Raw genomic sequence first — 21,192 nt, 5'->3', positions numbered from 1 at the left:
AGCTGTCTCAGCGGACTCTCTTCACATGATTGACTTAATTGCCCATGTATGTTTCACACAGTTAGGGCGACAAGTGCTTCAGTTTTGGGTGAAGTGCAGGGCTGGTTGTGGGGGTTGGGAGAGTGTTTTCTTTCTGGTTTATCTGTATTGCTTGGCTGAGTTGGAATTTCTTACTCCCGTTTGTTAGGCGGGGTTCTCTCAGTAAACGGCCTCTGATATGGGTCTTTGGAAAGGATGGCGCATGACGGGCAGTTACTTTATTAACATGGGATATCAACGGGCTGTGCGCCAGCATTAAGTGAATGCTGGTGTTGCAGTCTCTCAATAGATATTCACTGGATTTTGCCCTTCTCATGGAAACTCATTTTGCTGGACGGGTTGCAAGTTCTTCATGTGAACCGACTACGAAATGGCATTTCATGCCGAATTTTCCAGAGGATCATTGGGTCCCTTTTAAACTTAGTGAGGTACGGTCGTATCCCATGGAGAGGTTTGTTTTGATCCAGTAGCTGTTTATGCACCCCCTAATCTCACATTGGAATTATTAAATGATCTCCAGAAGCTTATAGTGCAGGGTCAAGCTGACTCATGGGTCTTGGGCGTGGGTGGGTTTCAATGATGTCATGGATCTGAGGATGGGCATGACCCGTATAGGCAGTAGGAACTCAGATCTGCCCACTAAATTGTGTTCCTTTGTCACAGCGATGGGTTGATTAGACATTCCTAACCAACGATGGGTTGGGGGTTCACTCCTCTATGTCAATACTTGATTACTTTTTCATCCCACAGTGTAGTAGTCATAGGCTCCTTTCAGGGACATTCTTGGCTAGAGGGATCACTCACCGCTGCTTATCTCACTTAAAAGTGGGTGCCATAGCCCTCACTGGTTTGGAGACTAAACACGTATTATTTTGTTTAACCTGAATTCACAGAGGCAATATCTCACACTACCTCTTAATACTTTGCCAATTATGAAGGGTCTGTGGACAGCCCAATCACTTTGTGGGAGGGATACAAAGCGATTCTATGGGGTGAGTCAATCTCACTGATAGCGGCACAATGGAAGCAGCTGACATCAGCAGTGAGACAGGCTGAATCAGCCTCAAGAGCGGCAGAGGAGGATTTCATTTCCTTTGGGTCCCCAATGGCGCAGGTGGCACTCTTGAAGGCCCTAGATGCACTATATAGTCCTAGAAAACATTAAGCAGGCGCACTGGGTCAAACACAGTCAGATACATGAATCCGGGGATAAATCAGGTCAGATGTTGGCATGGCTGGAAAGGAGGAATATGGGTAATGGTTACGTGAGAGCTTTGCAGGAGAACAATGGGAATGTTCTGATGGAAGATGATGAAATCGCGAATGCATTTGCAACATATTAGGAGTCCTTATACCGTGCCCTGTTGGAACAGTCCATTTATGAGGGGTTGATGGTAATTGAACAAATAGACCTTCTACGGTTGGCAGAACAGCAGAGATTGGGTTTGGAAGCTGATATTTCAGAGGAATAGATAACTACAGCTATCTCCCAGCTACATTCAGGGAAGTCCCCAGGCCCGAATGGCTTCCCAGCGGAGGTTTGGAAGAGCCTCTCCATGGCCTATTTATGCAGTGCAGACATGAGGGTCTCCTTCCCCTAGACCTCAGGAAAGCACGTATTTTAGTTCTCCCCAAATCAGGCAAACAACCGAGATCTGTGCCTCTTGTAGGCCAATTTCGCTCATAAATGGTGAGGTGAACATGTTGGCAATGGTTTTGGTTAACCATTTATTACGGGTAATTGGGTCCTTAATTCATCCAGACCAATGCAGGTTCATGCCTTCCAAATACACACTCGTGAATCTACGCAGAGTGCATCTGGCCATAAGTCAAGCGTCCACAATCTCTGTTCCATTACCTCTCCTTTCAGTGGACTTTGAGAAGGCTTTTGATTCGGTCCATTGAGATTCCCTGTGGGGTATTATGGAAGTCATAGGCTTTGGAGGGAACCTTTTGAGTAGGATACGCTTGCTTTATATTTCACCCGGGGCTGAGGTCAGAGTTAATGGCATCTCCACAAGGACCTTCCCACTAGGATGAGGGACGAGACAGGGCTGAGCCCTCTCTCCCTTTTCACTCTGGCCATGAAACCATTGGCAATTAAACCCTGATACAACCCCGATTGGGAGGGATTCAAATGGCTTCGTGGGGGAGATCAGGTTTCATTGTATGCGGATGATCTCGTGATATACATGGGTAACCCCATGATCACCTGCCACTTAGTGACACAAATACTAAATAACTATCAAGGGTTCGGGGTCTTAAAGTAAAGTGGTAGAAATCGTTTTTGTTCCCTGTACATGCAGGCTGTCGTAGCAACTCCACAGAACTGCCCCTAACAGATCTCCATGACGGGTTTTAGCTATTTGGGCATCCAGATCGGATGTCACCTCTCTAAGTTTCTCCGTTAAATCTTCATCCGATAATAGACAAGTTTAAGTTTGACGTGGTACACTGACAATCTCTCCCTCTGAACTTACTAGGCAAAGTGGCCCTCTTCAAGATGCTATCTATCTTCCCACATGTCTTTATGTGATGCAAAATGCCCCTCTTCTGATCACCAAATTTGTCAGGATAGAAATGTTAGATATTGTGGGGGCGGGGGGTGGGACAAACACGCCTTGCCCTAACAACTTTGCAGCACTCAGTGTGGGAGGGTGCGTTTGCCCTACCCAATCTGCAACGTATTACTCGGCAGCACAATCGGGTGTGGTGAATGACTGGTTGCATGGAGACCTCACATTAAATCGGAAAGGGGTTGGATGGCTGGGAGGTCTCCTGTACAAGTGCTTTATGGGGGCAATGTGGCAAAGGCGCACACCCTCCTTTGATACAGCATATGCAGCAGATTTGGGCTGAGGCACATTCTTACAGGATCAACCCCATCTGGTACAGGACAAACCTCCCAAAGCTTCTCAAGATGGGACACTTAAAGATTTGGGAAAACCGCAGAATATTAACCCTTGCAGATGTAGTGTGAGAGGGGTGTCTTCTTCCCTTTCAGACTTTGCAGGAGGTGTTCCGACTCCCGAGTAGTTATAGGATATGATATGATATTTTATTTACTTCACGCTCGTACACAGGTGTTTCAGAGCGCGACCAGGCAAAGGGAAGGTGAACAGGGGAAGAAACAAAAAACAATGATCTTGCTAGGCCCAGTGACATTGAAAACGTGCAAGTGCATGGGGAAGGGAAAAAGGGGATAGTGCATGGGATGGGGGAGAAATTGGAAAGTGCAGAGCATAGGAGAGAACAAGATAAATAATAAGTAAATAAATAAATAAATAAATAAATAAATAAATAAATAGGGTGATCAAGAACACTAGTAGTGCAGCCTGTGAGTGGCAAAGTGCAAGGTTAGTCAGATAGGGTGTATCTGATAAGTGCAGAAGAAGAATGGGGGGACTGTATGGGTACAGATACAGGCCCCAGTGCAAGGAGTGGCAAGGGGGCAGTGCAAGAGGGTGGCAGGGTGAGTAGGTACCTGGTCCCAAAGGACAGAGGTAGGCCAGGTGCGACCGTGCCGAGAGAGAAAGCAGATCAACAGGGGAGTAGAGGGGCAAAGGCAGAGACAAAGAGGAAGGTCTTGAGGAGCTTCCGGAATCGTAGATGGTTTTCTTCAAGTTTCAAGGTGGCAGGGAGGCAGTTCCAAAGGGAGGCCCCAGCCGAAGACAGAGATCTGCCACCAGCTTGTTTCTTTGAAAAACAACTTACCCTGAGGGAGTTAGAGGTAGAGGAGTGAAGGGCTCACGAGGGGAGGTATTTACGGAGGGATAGTTGAAGGTATTTTGGACCCAGTTCCCAGAAAGTGTTGTAGACAATGCAAATGGTTTTAAATGTAATCCTCACATCCACTTGGAGCCAATGAAGGGATTTCAGAGCTGGAGAGATACGATCCCAGGGCTTGAGGCCAAGGACAAGTCTTGCAGTCCTGTTCTGGATTAGTTGTAAAGAGCAGAGAGTGGAGGCAGGCAGATTTAGAAAGAGGCTGTTACAGTTGTCCAACCTAGAGGGAATCAGAGCTTGGGAGACAGTGAGCTTCTGAGGAAAGGAGAGGAAAGGAAGAATACCTCTAAGGAAGAGCAGTAAGAAGTTAGACTTTTTGAGACATCAGAGATGTGTGCAGAGATGGAAAGTGTGGAGTCAAAGATGACCTCGAGGTTCTTGGCTTCGCAGGTAGGGGCAGGAGGAGGGCCAAGGGAGGCCAGCCAGAGAGTGAGGGGAAAGGATGGAGAGGGTGTACCAATGAGGAGGATCTCAGTTTTGTTGGCATTTAAACAAAGATCCAATGATCACACCAATTTTGAATGGCGATTAGACAGTCAGAGATGACGGAAGGAGAGGAGTTGGCCGAGGGAAGCCTGAAAATGAGTTGGGTGTCGTCGGCATAGCACTGGAAATTTGAGCAAAAAATGGAAATGCAGTAGGTGAGAGTTGCCAAGTATTGGTTGAAAAGCCAGGGCAAGAGGTTAGACCCCTGGGGATCACCACAGGTAGAGAGGGAGATAGAAGAGAGGAAGGACCCAAGTTGTACCTGGGAGGGTCGATCAGAGAGAAAGGAGGTCAGCCATGCCAGAGCCAGATCAGTGATACTCAGGTTGTCACGGAGATGATTGAGCAGGGTGGTATGGTTGACCGTATCAAAAGCAGAGGATAAGGACAGAAGGAATGTTAGAGTCAAGGTTGGAGAGCAGGTCTGTGAGCACTTTAGTTATATCCAACTAACCCACACTATGAGAACCCAGTTTTCATCCTTGAATGATGTTCCTCAGAGTTCCCCCTGGAGGCTAACATACTCGCAGAGTGTATTGATACCAAGGTAACTTACGCTCCATGTAAAGTACTCTCTGCATTTGGGGCTAAGGAATTGATCCGCTTCAGGGATAAGTGGGAATGGGATATAGGCCCGCTAGATCTGATCTATACAAATTTACACTGCATCTATTACACTCGCACAGTGCTGTTTGAATAGGTTAAGGGAGACAGTCATCGCTGCTTGCGATGCCGGAGACCGGGTAGCATGTTTTTCCACACGTTATGGGAGTGCTCTCAGATTCAAGTATTCTGGGGGAAATGGCTCAAGAGGCTGTTGGTTGTAATGGGTTCCGATGTGCCAAAATATCCGAAACTTGTGCTCCTTCAAATATTGGTGGAAGCCGGGTTTTCTAAATGCGAGAAGGTGTTTTTGTTAGTTGCTATGGGACTGATTAAAATGATCATTGCTTGATTGTGGGATGCTCCGGAATGCCCCTGGGCAAGCCGGTGGTCCGTCAAAGTTGACATGTGCCCGATGTAGTTCCTCCAAGTTTCAAAATGTCTGGGGCAAAGGGGTGGGGAGAGGGCTGAAGAAAACGATGTGCTTTTATCTTGCATTCTGTGACATCTGTTATTGAAACCCGATTCTGTCTTTTCCTTTGTGCCGTTTTGTGCATGGATGGCAACTTATTTATGCTATAAAGTCAAGCAATGGTATTTGCTTGTGTGTTATGTTTTAACATGAAAACAATAAAAAGTTGTATTACAAAATGTAAAAAACTACTGGATGGAATAACCCCAAACCACACATGGATCGGGAGTCAATGCATTGTGCCCAAATGTGTTTCAGACCTAAATCCGTCCAGTGGTTTGGGATGTGCAGTGGAGCAATAATTGACCTTTTTTGTGTATGAGAAAATGAATGGGGACTAGACCACAACTTTTTTTTTCTTACTTAATAACTTTTTTTTTAACATGACTTTCACAAATGTGCATTCTGGGAGAGCCGCACATCCCTAATTGAGTTCAGAATGTTGTTCACATCTGTTGCACAAGTAAAAGGTTATTAGCAATTCATTTTTTTGGATTTCCTACGGGAGTCCGACTCACCTTAACTAAAGGGTGACAACCGCTGCTCTATAATGCATATAATTTTGACAGTTACTACTGCTCTCCACACAAGTCAATTCTTGTACCGCACAAGGAATCAATAACCAGTGGTTGGGGATCTTGTTACGCCAAAAGCACAAGCTATTTCTCATGTCAAAAAAGCATGCAATCGAAAGTGGGCTCATGGAAATAATGAAAGGAGCTTGCAGAATGCCTTTTCCATGTTCATTGTTAGCTCAGGAGTGAGGATGGAGGTCCTGAACTGGCACATAGGAACGACATGGGATACATGGGTTGAGGAGAGAATGTGGGGTGATGTCATTGAAGGTTCAAGGGTAATGTGTTGTCACTCACTAACCCTAAGATTTTTGTGGAATGAAGTCTCCATTCAAATCAAATCTCCACTCAAATCATACCCTATAAGGTCATGGTTTGCAGCTTTAACAATATTGTTGTCTCAACTAATGTCTTTCACTTGGATGATAACTCCTCTTACCCTTGTAAGATACATTTCCCATTTGTTTTTGTCAGGGGAACATCATAACCTGGTACTGCTGATACATTTATTGGAACGCATTTTTGATGAACCTGCACTGCATTTCGACAATTACAAATAGTTATTGTTTTAAAAACAAAAGTTAGTAAATTACATTTTTTTTTAATATATGGTATGGTCCGAGGATGCAATAAATTTGGTGATCAGTGATCGTTATTGTCTTTAATTTTTTTCAGAGTGAGAAAGATGAAAGTCAAATACAGATGGCTGGAGATGATGTGGACTTACCAGAAGACCTCCAGAAAATGGTGGCTGAAGACCAGGATGAAGAAGAAGACAAGAACTCAATCCTAGGACACATTCAAAATATTCAGAATATGGATTTAGACACTATTAAAGAAAAGGCCCAAACGACATTCACTGAGATGAAGCAGGCTGCAGAGGAGAAATGTATTTTAATGTAAAAGAAGACGTGTGCTTGTTCATTTTGCTACCTGAGTGATGAACAGCTTTACAGCAAAAAGGACATGCATCTGTTGTACTATATAATGGCTAAGTGTACAGTTGAAGCTATTACAAATTAGGCATGTCCATGATCATGGATTTGCTCAAATTTCCCTATTACAGATCTCTTCATTAAGATCAACCTTGATGATTAAGATGAAAGGCAAAAATATTAATAGATTTTTGATCTTACATCGCTTTGTTTACATTTTTGGTGTCTCTTTATAACAACGATAATTGAGAAATTGGTCTCAGAGTACTACACTGCTAACATGCCAAGACGTCCAAAAGGATAATTGTCTGAGCATTGTGTAGAATCCCAGTCATCTATTTGAAAGTCTCCATTGAATCTTTTTTCAAACATCCACTCTAGAGTAGCATAATTACAAGATCTAGGGGAAAGGTTATAGCACCCTATTTCTAGCCAGAAATGCTGGAAAATAGACATTGGTTGCTCCCATTAGCATGCGGAGGAATCACAAGGTGTTAAATGCTCATAAATCTCCTTTTTCTTGTATTTTATGATTTTTTATTTCTGTTTGTTCAGGGTAATTGGCATCCCACCTAATACAAACCATATTATTTGTCTCATTCTTTGTCCATTCATGGCTTCATGATAGATATGGTCAATGTGATCCAGGGATTGGCCAACTTGTACTTGGGTCACAAGTCATTAGGTCAAACAAGTTCCTTCTGCTAAGTATTTGTCCCCTGTCATAATAAGGCTGAGATTGCTTTGGAGATTTTCCAATAAGAAATTGAGATAGTAGTATAATGCTAAAAAACATGACTCTAATCATGAAACGAATGGTTTGACTTGCAATTATTTTTCCGTATTATTTATCAATAGGCTCCTGTGGCAAAGCTGCAATCATAGTATAGTTTATGCTTTCAAAGATAAGTTTTTGGAGGGAAAATAATACAAGACAGAGCCCCAAACTGAGGTACCTGACACAGTTTCATTAGAGCCTCACAACTGTAAGTATAGCTACCTGAAACACAACAGGGCAATATCTACAACCCAATTTCAGCTCTCGAATTGTTCTAGTCCCGATTGAGAGAACATGTATATTTTATTGTTATTTGTATTGGGCCTATTCAATGTAAAAATACAAATTCTACACAAAGAACTCAATACAATTCATCATTAGCAATTAAATAAGAATTATTTTACTTCAATCAAGATAAAATCAATTCATTCAATCTAAAACCGCCAGTTTTCCTGTGACCAATTTCCATACCCGAACAATAGCAATTAATACACCATTACTATAGCCAGATACACATCTCAACCAGAACAATTAATTCCTGATGAGCTCTATCTTCTCAATATTTTTACTATAGTATTACACATAGATATAATTCATGGCCGTACAGGATGTCGTCACATGTCTTATAGACTCTATTTGATAGGCTTCTCGGTATAAATGGCACCTACGATTCTTTTTTGGGATACCGAGCCGTGCCCCTTTGACATCCCATGCCTCCAATCTATTAAATCTGAGCAGCATGAATAGTCTTCTAATAGTTGGTGAAGGAGCAAGTTTTATACACAGCTGAGGTTTTTTAAAAAGAGAAGAACATTTGGGAAAAAGTAGATAAAGATTTCATTTTTACAACTTTATCAGGGCTACATACCCAGTCCCACCGTTCAGCGCTGTATCAAAAGTGCTCCTTCCGCATAATCCCACCTCGGTGTCTAACCAATCAAGGAATAGAAATCTTCATTGAATTTTTGAAAGGTTTGCAATGTAGCACTTTTATGGTTTACCAGGGCAGTCTTCACTATACCCAACGTAATAGGCTGCTCTGAACATCATGCTTCAACTACAATTCTCAATGATATCACATCCAAGCCCTCTAAGAAATGATTTACCAGCCATAAATTACCTTCATATTATTTATTTTGAGATATTGAAAAGGTATTTTGCTTACATTTTTTACAGTTCAATAGCAGGTTACAAAACATGTGGGCACAGAATTACTCATACTGTAACTGCTTTTTACCCTATATTTATTGTAAGGAAAATGTGGTAAAATGAGCAGACATCTTGTGCTGAATATTTTATTATCATTTTCTGACCTAAATCTCATTAACATACATTAATGTGACATTCCTTTCATTAACTGTGAGAACAAAATGAACCGTTACATGACCCTATCATTGTGCTAAGCATAAAAAAAGAAAAACCACTTCTATCACACATAATGCAAGACTCCTTACTTTTTATACCCACATTACATCCTCCCTTGCATACAACTTTGTGCCAGCCCCAGAGGTCTAACAAATTCCCCCAGCCTCCCTAAAGCTTCCTCATAGAGTAGACAAGTCAGCTCGCTCAAAGCTCAGTCTTACTGATTCAATGTTGCTTGTATTACGAGCTCACAGGTGGGGCTGCTGACAATCCCGACAAGCATTTACTGACACACTTACTCTTATGATAATGTTCCCCAATGTTAATTCCTGTATATGTAACCGGATTGTTTTGCTCCCTAGTTTGGCCCTTCCGTAATTACTTTTGCAAATATGTCTACTGACTAATGGCTGCAGAAAGTGTCTACAACCATGCTGGAATGCGTCTAATCCAACGCCTCCGGGGACCCTAAACCTGCTACACCTTTCCCAACTTCCATCATCATACATCCCTCCCAACAGAATCTACTGGCCGTTGAAAAATCTATAAAAACTAATGAAAGATTCAGAATATGCCACATCTTAAATATCCCCAAACTAGAATCTCCCGATAAACAGAATCCTTAATCCAACCACCCAGACTCCCAACAGGATCTTACATCGTACTATGGCATTACTGTCAGTGCTGGTCATTGGGCCAGCTCTCGGCGGATCCAAGATCCGGCACAAGATGTGTAGCCGGATCTCGGCATCCAGCCAGAGTCAGCCGCCCAAGCCCATGAACCGCGCTGGAATACTTAAAAAAGAAAAAAAGAAAAAAAAAGTGATCGCGACGGCAGCATTGCCTCTTACCGCGGCTTTGGCACTGGTGTGTAATGCACAATGCTCGCTACATGTACAATTGAAAGACACCAGTGCCAAAGCCGGCGGTAGAAGGTAATGCTTCCGTCGCAGGCGCTTTATTATTATTATTTTTTGAAAGTATTCCAGCATTGCTGGATGTCCACAATGAGCCCCCAGCCCATGCCCCCAACTCCTCCCCCACCCCGGTCCTTGTGTTGTGGGATCCCCCACCACATTTTATCCATTTCCACCACTGATTACTGTTATAGGCGCACATAGGTCTATGTCCTGTCAACCAGTTAGGAGTAATTATATATTTCATTTTTGACAATCCATGTAATTATAAACCTTGTGTTGAGGTTCACCTCTATTGCTTGTAGGGTGCAAAATCAATGACTGCATATTATACTGAGAGCTATCATCCTATCGACCATTCACATGTAAATGTGTAAACTGCTATGCACAATCCATATAATTATACATACCATAATGGTGTCCATCCCATAAACCAAACAATGCTCTAACACCTTCTGTGGGCTGCAATGGACACTCTAAAGGCACAAACCAATACATCAATCAATCAATAAATGCAATAATGTTGCTTAGAGTAATGAGCACTCCAATTTAACAATTTTTCGCGTGAATTGTCATTTAAAAAAAAAAATGTAACTCACATATTCATGATATTTACAACAGTGCCCGCATTAATCACCCACCCATCACCCCCCTCTTAGGGAACTAGAATCACAGAGCTAATCCAGAATCCTGCTCCAAATATTTTCAAGTAGTTTCCTTTTCTTCTGGCTGTTATAGATCACTCGCTCCATATCTACCAGTTTAAATACTTAATTAAACTATGTATTTTCTTGATTTGCAATGTTTTAGGATTAACTTCTTTGCCATCAGTGAACCTCTAAACTGCTATTTTTTATATTTTTCTAAGACATGCCTTTTTATCAGCGTCTTTTCATTGCAGGGCAACTCAAAGCAGATTCACATCTCACCCTGTTCTTAAAAATATCAAAGAAACAAAGAAAACATTCAGAAATAATGGTGAACACGAAAATACACAGATACTTTTTTCGGGCGCTTAAGAAGGGGGATTGCAATGGTGAATCTGCCTATACACAATGGTGCACATGAGCCCTGAACATAAGAAGTGAAATAACCTTAAGGAAGAACCTGCAAGCATCCATAAGTAACTCCGGACAGATGGTGATCAACAGCTGCCACAAGTCATTAAAAGCACATGGCTACGCAAGGGTTTCACACTGGCATACACACATAACAAACACATCATATTGATGTTCCTTGTGATTTCTTCCATGTTTTGTAGCAATGTCTAGGATTTTCCTTCAGTTCTTGTGTACTGCTTGTTTTACTTTAAATGTTGCCAATGGAAGTTTGGTGATCATGTACTTTCAGGAGAAGTTCTATCCCCACTCTGACAGTCGTGTTGTGTCTTGTGCATTTTCTCTGCACGTCCATTTGTTGATTACATGATAAGTTGTAAAACTATCTCCTAAACTATTTCCAATGACGTTTGGTAAAATGATAGGGATGAAACCAGTCAACCCACTAACTTGTATAATAAATGTAGGCTTTAACGAAATCTACAATATATGTGTATGAGAAAAAATATATTTTAAAAATATATTACAATGAAGGCTTTCTGTTTATTCCATCAGCATTTCTGTTTGTAGTCATCCATATTTATTTTGTGATTATATTTTCTGTTTTAAGTCCCATTTATTTTTTTGCAAATGGGTTTTTACACTGTTTATTGAAATGAAAAGCCTGGTCCTTGGATGCCTGCAATGGGACAACAACAACAAGCCCCTCCCAATAATCCTATTAAATTCTTAGAGGCTTGGTTTGAGAGATTAGAAACTCCTACCTCCTGGGATCTCAAAGGGGCACCCTGTCCCTCAGCAACCAGGGCCCCAACCAATAATCCTGTGAAGTTCTTGAAAAATACGTCTGGAATATTAGAATCCCCTGTCACAGCACCCTATTACACCAATAGGTTCAATTCCAGCCCTACAGAGCAACTGGGATAAAAAAAAGTCCTTCTGATGATAATGTTGGCTTTGTAGAATCAGCATAAGTCTGTTCTGCAATTTTTCTCCTAAATCCTGCAACAATTAGTTTATATCTTTGTCTGCAAGCATTTGAGGCTCAAATTGCTGGGACCTTATGTCGGAGATAACAGTGCCCCTTGGTAACCTGTCTGATTAACTAAATTCTGCTTGCACATTAGGTAATTTTAAGTTTCTCTGGAATTTGCGAGACAAGAGCCATTTATCTTTTTTGTCTTAATGTTCTTAGCTTTTTTATCCTGTTATTTCGACAACTTATTCTGAGTTTTAGGAGGTGAAGATTCACCTTGCATCACAGTGATATCAATAATAGGTTCAGACACAGTAGCAATGTTAAATGCCTCTTTTTCAGTCTCCAGAACCTGAACAGTTTGACAACTTTTAGATTCCTTGGCCAACCTAATTGGAATGACATCATTATGCTCAGGTCCAGTCCCTACATTAGACTCCGCCAAGTCCAATTTATTCAGGGAATTGGACACAATGAGGATAGACTAAGTAATATTTTACTCCATTGAATGCATTGCTGGCATTACCGTTCTCTTCTCCTGCGGAATACAAGCGTTCTCTCCAGTTAGATGTTGCAAAAGTACATTTACCTAATTGTTTCCCTATCTCATAAAACCCATATGTAGGGCTCTCCTGGTTTTATCCAATTTTTTAGAGATATCTTCCCGCAAGGCTGAGTGAAGTTACACATCTAAATGTATATTTTCATAAAGTGAGACAAAGGATGTTAAAGCGCAATTTAAAGCGACAATGACAGGAGGATTAGATTCCCCTTATTGGGATTGTCTATGTAGCGATGTTAGGCCACTTCAACTGAGTGAACTAGGTGTTGATTCTGGCAAGCTGATGCTGTGTTCACTGTTCATGTCAGTGGAAGATAGGGTGGTATTTAAATTAGAGTTTCAAGGGATTCAGGAGTTTTGATGTCGGGACCGCTGGTCCTCTGTGCACCCTCTCTTGTTAGTTTTTCTTTAGCCTGCTGCCTGGTACATGGTTTGACTTGGGAGCCACTCCTAGGTTCCCGATTGGTTAGGAACTTGGTGGGGAGACAAACCCTTTGTTAGCAGTGGGCGCTGGCTAATTTCGATGGTCCAATTGCGAAAAGGGTTAAGTAGTAATTGTCCAGACCTTGAGTCATGTGATTGGTGGTCTTATTGGTGTTTAAACAGCATAGATAATCTATAGTTCTTCTTGTGGCAACTTGGTGATACAAAAAACAGCCGACGCGCGTTTCAACCGAGGTCTTTATCAAGGCAGAGGTCCGGTCACAGCAGATTTGCTGTTATGTGCTTGCGGCTGGTGGCCCACGTTGGGGTTCCAGTTGGGGCTGGTTAACCAGGTTAACCAGGAAGTGGCTTGTACTTTTCCAAGCAGCCTTGTGGACCGGACGAGCTACAACGCAGCGCCGATCCCGGCAACCAAAACTGGCTAACTTTGTTTCTTCTTCATAGATGTGTTTTCACATCTTCTAGGGCAAATCTACGAAGTTGACTCACTCTGTGATGGCACTCAGTAAAATGTCTGGCAACACTGGGCTTTGCATTTCTAATTCGAATTGTAAGTCGTTATTTAAATCTCTGGGTTGTTTGCCCTATATCATATTTACCACATGGGGATACCAGTGTATTCACCAAATGGTCAATGAGGAAAAAGTTATTTTGCCGTTGATGGGGTCTGAAAAAAAAGTGTCCTGATTGAATATTGGTAGAGCACAAGCACAAGCACAATTGTAAGTATGAGTATGTGTCATGCGCCTACGAATGTCTGAGTTTCTTTCATTATTATGTTGATGCAGTCAGGTAGATCTTACATGATATCAATATAGACATTGTGTTGTCTACTTTTTAAGGGCAGTGGTGCACATTGCTTACCTTAAAATGGAAAAGAAATGGCCATTCATTTAAAAAAGTGCTATATCCATCTTTTGCTGTTGTAACAATGCAATTACCACATATTAAAAAGAGAACTTTTTTCAAATCGCAAACTCGATGAATTGCTGTAATTTCTTGATTTTTGTCCCATTCATATTTCTGTTAAATTTGCATTCAATGTTATACACAAACAGTTCCTTTTTAAACCAATGCACATCGTTGGACAATAAAACAGACTTTTCTTAAACCTACTAATATTCATTGACTTACTCTAGGACGTATATCTTTTACATTCCATGGGATTCCCACATTCAGTAAATTCCACAAGATAATGAGGTCGGAATTTACCTAAACAAATCTGTGAATTTTTACCTACCCCATAAGAAGGAGGTAAAATTGTGAAAGCTGTAACATTTTAAAACCCCTTTCCCCCCTTATGTGATGTGTCGTATCAACCTCACACATTCAATGAAGGTCAACATTTGCTTTAAAAGCTGTGTAACATATCAAACATAGCAAACACATTGCATAAAACTTTATAAAGGTCCAAAAATAGCCTCTCGCTATCAGTGGAATATACCAACGAGAAAGTGGGATCTGTAAAGATTAGCATGTGTGATAGAAGGAAAGGAATGTAAAACAACGTAATATACACAGTGACATTATTGGGGTATCCCCTACACTATCAGGAGAGTACACAAATGGGGAAGTACACTTTAAACGTGGTATTCAGTGATGGTCAGAAATTGTATTGAAAGCCAAGTCATGTGACACAGCATAACGTAAACAGCACAGTAAAGATGTGATCTGGTGAAGTGTGACATTTGCATAACTAATGAGGAGGCACCGTCTTTTTAAAAATATACAAACTTCCTCTAAACAGGTCAAAGCATATTCACATAGGGAATCAGATCCGAAAATGGAGATATCAAGCACATAAATACATAAGATCATGTAGGTTCACTAATCACTTACCTCATTCTTAAATGGCCCCTCTCGTGCGGACCTTTTGATTTTACCGATCTCACAGGTCATAATGTCTATTATTTTGGAGTTGAATTGTTCCCTTAATTGGTACGTGTCGAGTTTTGAGTGATTAACGATTCACAGGCCAGCTCTTACTTTATGTAATGGTCACAGGTGTCATTATATGCGCAATCTCTCTTATACTTTTCAGGTGTTTCATGACTCATTTGTATTCTGGGTTACATGTTCCATCTGTGGACTGGGATGTCTGTTACTGTAGCATCATTTATATGCACCATTCTCACATCAGGCATTCGGGCATTGGAGGTGGAATTGAGATGACTCTTAAATTATTCCAATTCATCAACTCCCGCATAGTTCTTGCTGAGTGAATTCTTTCCTCTTTCCAATGCCATTTCTCCAACTGTGGTTCCCCACCTTCAGTTTTTTTACACATCCAGCCTATCTTTGGCTCTGCCACTTCTGACTGTTTGCTTGGCATTCCCAGATTTTATCATTAGGATTTTCAGTAGGCGCCTAAATCCTTCTGCCTGTCAGTTCTGGCCTCCACACTTTAAGGGCTCCTATACCACACCATAGGGTCAATGCACAGCCATGTTTCTATTAATATCCCCTGCTTCTTCTGCTTCTCACACAGTTCTAGAAAACATTGCCATTGAAAAGTTTTTCCTACCATGAGTTTTCTAAATCTGACTGCATTCCACCTGATCCATTGCCTATCATGACACACTCACCCCTACTTGCACAATCATATTCCTCCTATCACAATTAAAATGTGTTGGCTCTGTGTGTCCATATCCTAGTCCTGCATCTTCCTGCCCCCCACCTCCGCCCCCCTTGTGCCCCTGTTTTCCTTTCTTCTTTTAAGGCTATTGTCTGCGTACTGAGGGTGAGGGCACAATACTCAATTTTCTCAGCTAAGGCACCAGCTCCATAAGCCACTGAAGAGATGATTGGCGGTCTATACATGCTTCAGAACATGATAAAGATATAATCTGATGGTTCCCTTCTGGATGCCATAAAGTATACCTTGCCACACCCTTTGAAATGCACAGAAGGGTTAATACTGACCCCACTCCACTTTTATGTACGAGGGAAAATAGCGTTGTGATCAACTAATGTACCTACATGATTTCCATCTCCCAATCATGGAAGGACATTGATTTTCTTGGGGTGTACCAAAAATGTGCCTGCAGGTTTTCAACATGTGCACGTTTTACCACTGGGAGGGTGTAAAGTTGTAATACGGCGGAGGACAACGCATTACATTTTCGAATAATTTGTTTCGGCCCTTTTATCAACACTCCATTCACACAAGGAAGCACCTTACCCGTGGTCAGAATGACTGCACCGGTGCTAGAATGCTGGGACCAAAACCACCGGCTGTGGCGTGCCCGTGCACTCCTGCACACAGGAGGCTAAGTGGAATGGGATTAGAAGGTGGCAGAGGGAGAGGTGCAGGGTACAGGAGGGATCCCTTTGTAAATAAAACAAAGAGGCACAGGCATGCCGTAGTCACTGTTATTACTGCTGGCACTATACAAGTGTCACTATACAACCTGCCTATTTGCTATACATCCATGCCAGTCTTCTGGAATCATAGCCAACTCATGCGGAGCCCAATATAAATAGTTGGCTTCAGCAATCTGAGTATGCTCTTTGCCCAATTCTAGAGCAACGTGGTGATCCTTTGCATAGTAGAATCTACGGCCAATGATTTGATCCCTATTTCCACTATAGTCCCTTTTTTTCTTCCTACATATCTGTCATGCGCATGAGGGACATGCCAATTCCTGCGTGTAAGAAGATGTTCCTTTCCTAAAGCATGTAACAAAGACCAAGTTGTCAGCAAAGGGAACGCCAAAGAGGTGAAGCTCAGGAGAAAGGTTATTTCTACCAGGACTACTTGAGAAATGATGAGCTGGTGAGTAGAGATTGTCAACACGCCTCCTGCATTGCGTCACTGTCTTTGGGCACGCCTGCAAGCCTATATTGTACCGATGTTTACCAGCCCAATATCTCTCCATTGGCATTGGCATCGGGATCTATCACTTCATGTACAACCATCCATGTACATGTTGATGTAGCAGTCACATCACATGCTTGGTGCAGGTGGATATACCATGGTGATCTGGGGGCATCACAGTTCCATTTTCACCATGTACTGCACTCATCCGTTAGTGCCGCCCTTATGGTGTTTGGATAAGTATGCTTTAGTTGGAGCACTATGGGTGATATACCATACCCATATACACATGCCAAATGTTGTATAAGCATGTAGGTGTGGGGTTGTATCACCTGGTGCTTCTCAATTAAGATCTTTATCTGTTTTTTTGGGACGCCTGTTCGCCTCGTTGCGGTGCGTTCTGATCAGAAAGATGAATTGGGAGATGGGACCTATCAGTATGGGCAGGGACTGCGCCATTTGGAACGTGGCCAAGCCTGGTTTGCTCCGGGCTTTTTCCCCTTTGTAATGACTCAGCAAGATGAAAAAAAAACGTTTGGGTGGGGAGGTTGTCCTGAGCAATGGCAGCAGTTATGATTAATTCAAAACCATCCACCTGTCACTCTTCAATTTTACAAGAGTATGTTGCATCAAGCATTATTTTCAATTGTGGTTTGCTCCCCGATTTAGTCTTTCCACGATGCAAGAACTCAGAGTGAGCCTCCAGAGTGAATTCCTTTCCTTCTTGACTTCGCCTATATGTTCCTTGGAAGACCTTTTGTTGATAAACCGGCAGCTGGAAAATAACCGAATGGTCGCTGCTGCATATTCCATTAGCTCCTTTTTCAGCAGGGCCTCAATTTTTCTCCAAATAAGGGGCCTCATTACGAGGCTGGCGGTAGCTGTGCCTGTAATACAGGCACGCTGCCGCCGGTATTTTATTTTTTCCGGTGCCCAGAAATGGCCAATTACCGGCTCATTACGGCCTTGCCACACCTGGTATTTGCCCATCCTGGGCGCCGGGAAAAATTCTTCGCCATTCCCATTGAGCCACACAGGGCTCAATGGGAATGGGGAAGCCGGATGCACCACCACCGTTATGCACGGTGCCGGTGCATCCGACAAGTTGTGCTCGCGGGTGCCGCTCTGCCCGCCAGGTGAGACCTGGCGGGCAGAAAGGCACTCGCAAGCACAACTCGTAGTTTGCCAGTCCGGGTCCTACGGGACCCACAAGCTTACTGGTACCGTAGTTCGCGGAGCGGCAAACTTGTAATGAGTCCCAATGTATATTCTATAATCTGATGAGGAATAGAGTACATTTTGTCCTTTCTACGTTCCTTTTTCAATGTTATTGTTACTGCAGTGGCTTTCTTCCTTTCATATTCTCTTTGAGTTTCTGGGCCATAGAAACTCTGCAGCCCTTTCTTTTTGGGCCCCATCGGGCCCCTGTCCCTTATTTAGTAAGAGCCATATCATGACTATAGTAAGTCACTCACTTGAGATGGCTTCAATGTCACATGTTGCTCCCAGTGACACAGGATGAAAGGGTGCATTCATTTGATGGTGATTAGTTTCTGCTGGACAGAGGCGGTCATACCTCCATCACCTTACAGTCGCATTATGCCCTGTGTGCCCCTCCTTGGGAGCACTATTGGTGCATATTGAGGTTGCTTTTTTGCCATAGTGCCAACAATCACTGAATCAAACAACATATTGACGCCACCCTCCTCAGCCACAACGTCTACAGTTGGCTTATTCCAATTATCTATATGTATTGTAAGGGTACAGAAGTAAGGCTAAGACACAATGGTGGAATATTTCTGGGTACAGACTTTTATTAATCAAGAAAGGGTTGGCAAAAGGCCTCTCTCTCCCTAAAGCTAAGAGGGGATTCCCTGCCTCAAGGAAAACTAATGAAATCATCAGGATGTCCAAAACCAAAAAGTCTGTTTCTGTCGTGTCTCAAAAGCCTACCTCTGTCCCTAACACTTAACAACTTAAACCAACTCTGCAAGGATGATCTCCTCCCAAAGTAAAGTGTTCATGGTAGTTCAAACAAACAGAAAAGTTCCCAGCCCCTCTGGCAAAAAGGAGATGCAATAAACAATGTTCACAAATACAGGACTCCAAAGACAGGGTTGTGTTCCTTTCCCCTAGATTTCTTCTGCTGTCATTCCTTTTGGGCTTCTGAGCCCTGTATCCTTTTGGGTAAATGCTGTGGCGTCGCTAAAATTTAGTATTAGGAGGGGAAAACTGGGGGGCAAAAATACAACATGGTGAGGCGGGGTGGTGGCACACCAAATTAAGGGTCAGCAGGCAAAACTGGTTTAAGTATGCCCATATTTTACCTATCTGGTAAAAGAAAAACATGTCATTAAGCATGTTCAGAGTAGGTTTAATGCAATACATGTTTTGCATCAAGTTACTATACATCCTAAAAAGTTAACTCAAAATGCCCTTACAGTCAGCAAGAGACTGCATTCTTTTACTTCAAGCAGACATGACTCCCAGCACAGCTTCAAATATTGTGTAGTTCGAGGTGGTATTTAGCAGAAGAGGTATCACTTCCGGCTCAGCTTTAAATAACAGCTAGTCAGAAATAGTCAGTTTAACAGAAGAGATATCACTCATACCTCAGTTTCAAATGATAGTCAAGGACATTCACATAAAGGCGCCAAGTACAGGGGTAAAGGAGGCAACTGCTCCCTTTGTTCTTTAGCAATGGTTGCAGGAATTTCACTTTGCCTCTGTAGAATTGTTTACAGTTTTCAGTTTCTGGCTGTACACTACAGTCGTGGCTGGTGAATTTTTTAATTGGTGGTGCGTACAGATTTTCCCAAATTAAGAGCTGTTGGGGGATTCACACCCAGAGATTTCTTTTAAATAATACCTTAAAATGGTGCAAAGATTGGCTAAAATGCCAAACAGTTTGCAATTGGTTTTGTACGGTAATGCATGAAAAGATCCAATAGATGCAAGTCACCAACAGTTTGGAGGAGCATTTGCCAACACATTTTCACTTTGCATTTACCCACAATATATGCCAGTATAAAAACCTGTTCACGCTGGCTACATCCATACATTTTCATGCTGGCTGCACCAATATATGCCAGTATTCCCATTTAAGCACATATTCATGTTTTCTTTATGCACAATGGCAGTAATGATACTATAAGAAATCATGTCCATGCCTGTGTCAGGAACAGCGGGTGGAAGATATGGAACCGTTGGAGGCATTGACATACTCACTGTTACATTCTAGTCCTCACCTAACATGGCGGAGTTCCCTATAAGATCCGACTCTGCCCCCTGGTGTGGTGCGTTGTATCTGTATTTCCTGCTATGACGCTCCGTTTACTCCTGTGGTATACGTTTACCTTCTCTCATTCCTCCTAGTTCTTTGCCAGCGTTCTATTCTTGCAAGTTTTTCCTGCTGCCTGCCTTCTCGCCAGTGCCTTCTGTTCTCGCTACCTTCTTTCTGCCTCTCGGTTTGTGGTATCGGGTGTTAGTCTCTCCCTCTTAGTGTTCGTTCTCCATTTCCTGCTCCCTGCCCCGCAGCGTGTGCTTTCCTTCGGGTGCCTGCGGCTTTATTTCTCTCCTCCCACTTATTCCGACCTACCTTTCTGCAGCGTCTGCCATTCTCTGCTCCGCAGCTTGCATTAGCCTTCGGACGCGTGGGCTTTAATCCTCTTCTCCCACTTATTCCGACTTAACTTTCTGCTGCGTCTGCCATTCCTCGCCTCTGCAGCTTGCACCCGCCTTCGGACACATGCGACTTATTCCTCTCCTCCCACTTATTCCGACTTACCTTTCTATGGCGTCTGCCCATTCCATACTAAAACTTGTTACTTTACCTTGCTTTCGTTTTCTTCCTCTATTTCTTTTTCTCCTTGTCAGAACAGCTGTCTATTTATTTATAGCTGTTCTTACCAACCTGCACTTCGTGTACCTCCCTTCTCCAGTTGCAGTCCTTCCTTTTTTCCCAGAATACGGCGATTTCCTATATGTTCGTATTACTTCAGTATTACCTCCTCCATCCTACCTTACTTCAGATCTTCAACCCATAATAAGGATATTTGGCCACCCAGCTGGACGGAAGTGTTTTCATCTACTGCATATTGGTCTTTGGATATACCTGAAACACCACCTCTAACCTTCAAGATCTCCAGGGTTTTTTCTGCCTTCCGGCTTTTTCCCTGGGAGTGAGGCTGGCCCCCCGGTGTCCCCCGAGAGCAGGTTCCCATCTCTGCCAAGGTGGGAGGGGCCAGACCTTATTTACAGGAGCGGAAGGTCCGGACACCCAAGGCCAAGGCTCCCAACAAGAAGAAGGACTGTAGAAAGACTGAAGCTGCTCTTAAGCATCTAACGTCCGAGGATTCAGGTGAGGAGAAGGGGGAGGT

The 21,192-nt window shown here is 42.7% G+C and overlaps 1 protein-coding gene across 1 annotated transcript in view; it reads left to right on the top strand.

Moving 5' to 3' along the window:
- Positions 1 to 14,107, top strand: part of CPLX4 (complexin 4) — a 266,113-nt gene extending 252,006 nt beyond the window's left edge. Inside the window, exon 3 of the mRNA XM_069627069.1 lies at positions 6,637 to 14,107. Coding sequence (XP_069483170.1) covers positions 6,637 to 6,864 — 228 coding nt within the window. The 3' untranslated portion in view covers positions 6,865 to 14,107. The remainder of the gene's footprint in view (positions 1 to 6,636) is intronic.
- The last annotated feature ends 7,085 nt before the right edge of the window (positions 14,108 to 21,192 follow it).

Source organism: Ambystoma mexicanum, chromosome 6p (genome assembly GCF_040938575.1).
Source record: "Ambystoma mexicanum isolate Mex_15411 chromosome 6p, UKY_AmexF1_1, whole genome shotgun sequence".
NCBI classification, from domain to species: Eukaryota; Metazoa; Chordata; class Amphibia; order Caudata; family Ambystomatidae; genus Ambystoma; species Ambystoma mexicanum.
This window is presented reverse-complemented; position numbering and strand designations above follow the sequence as displayed.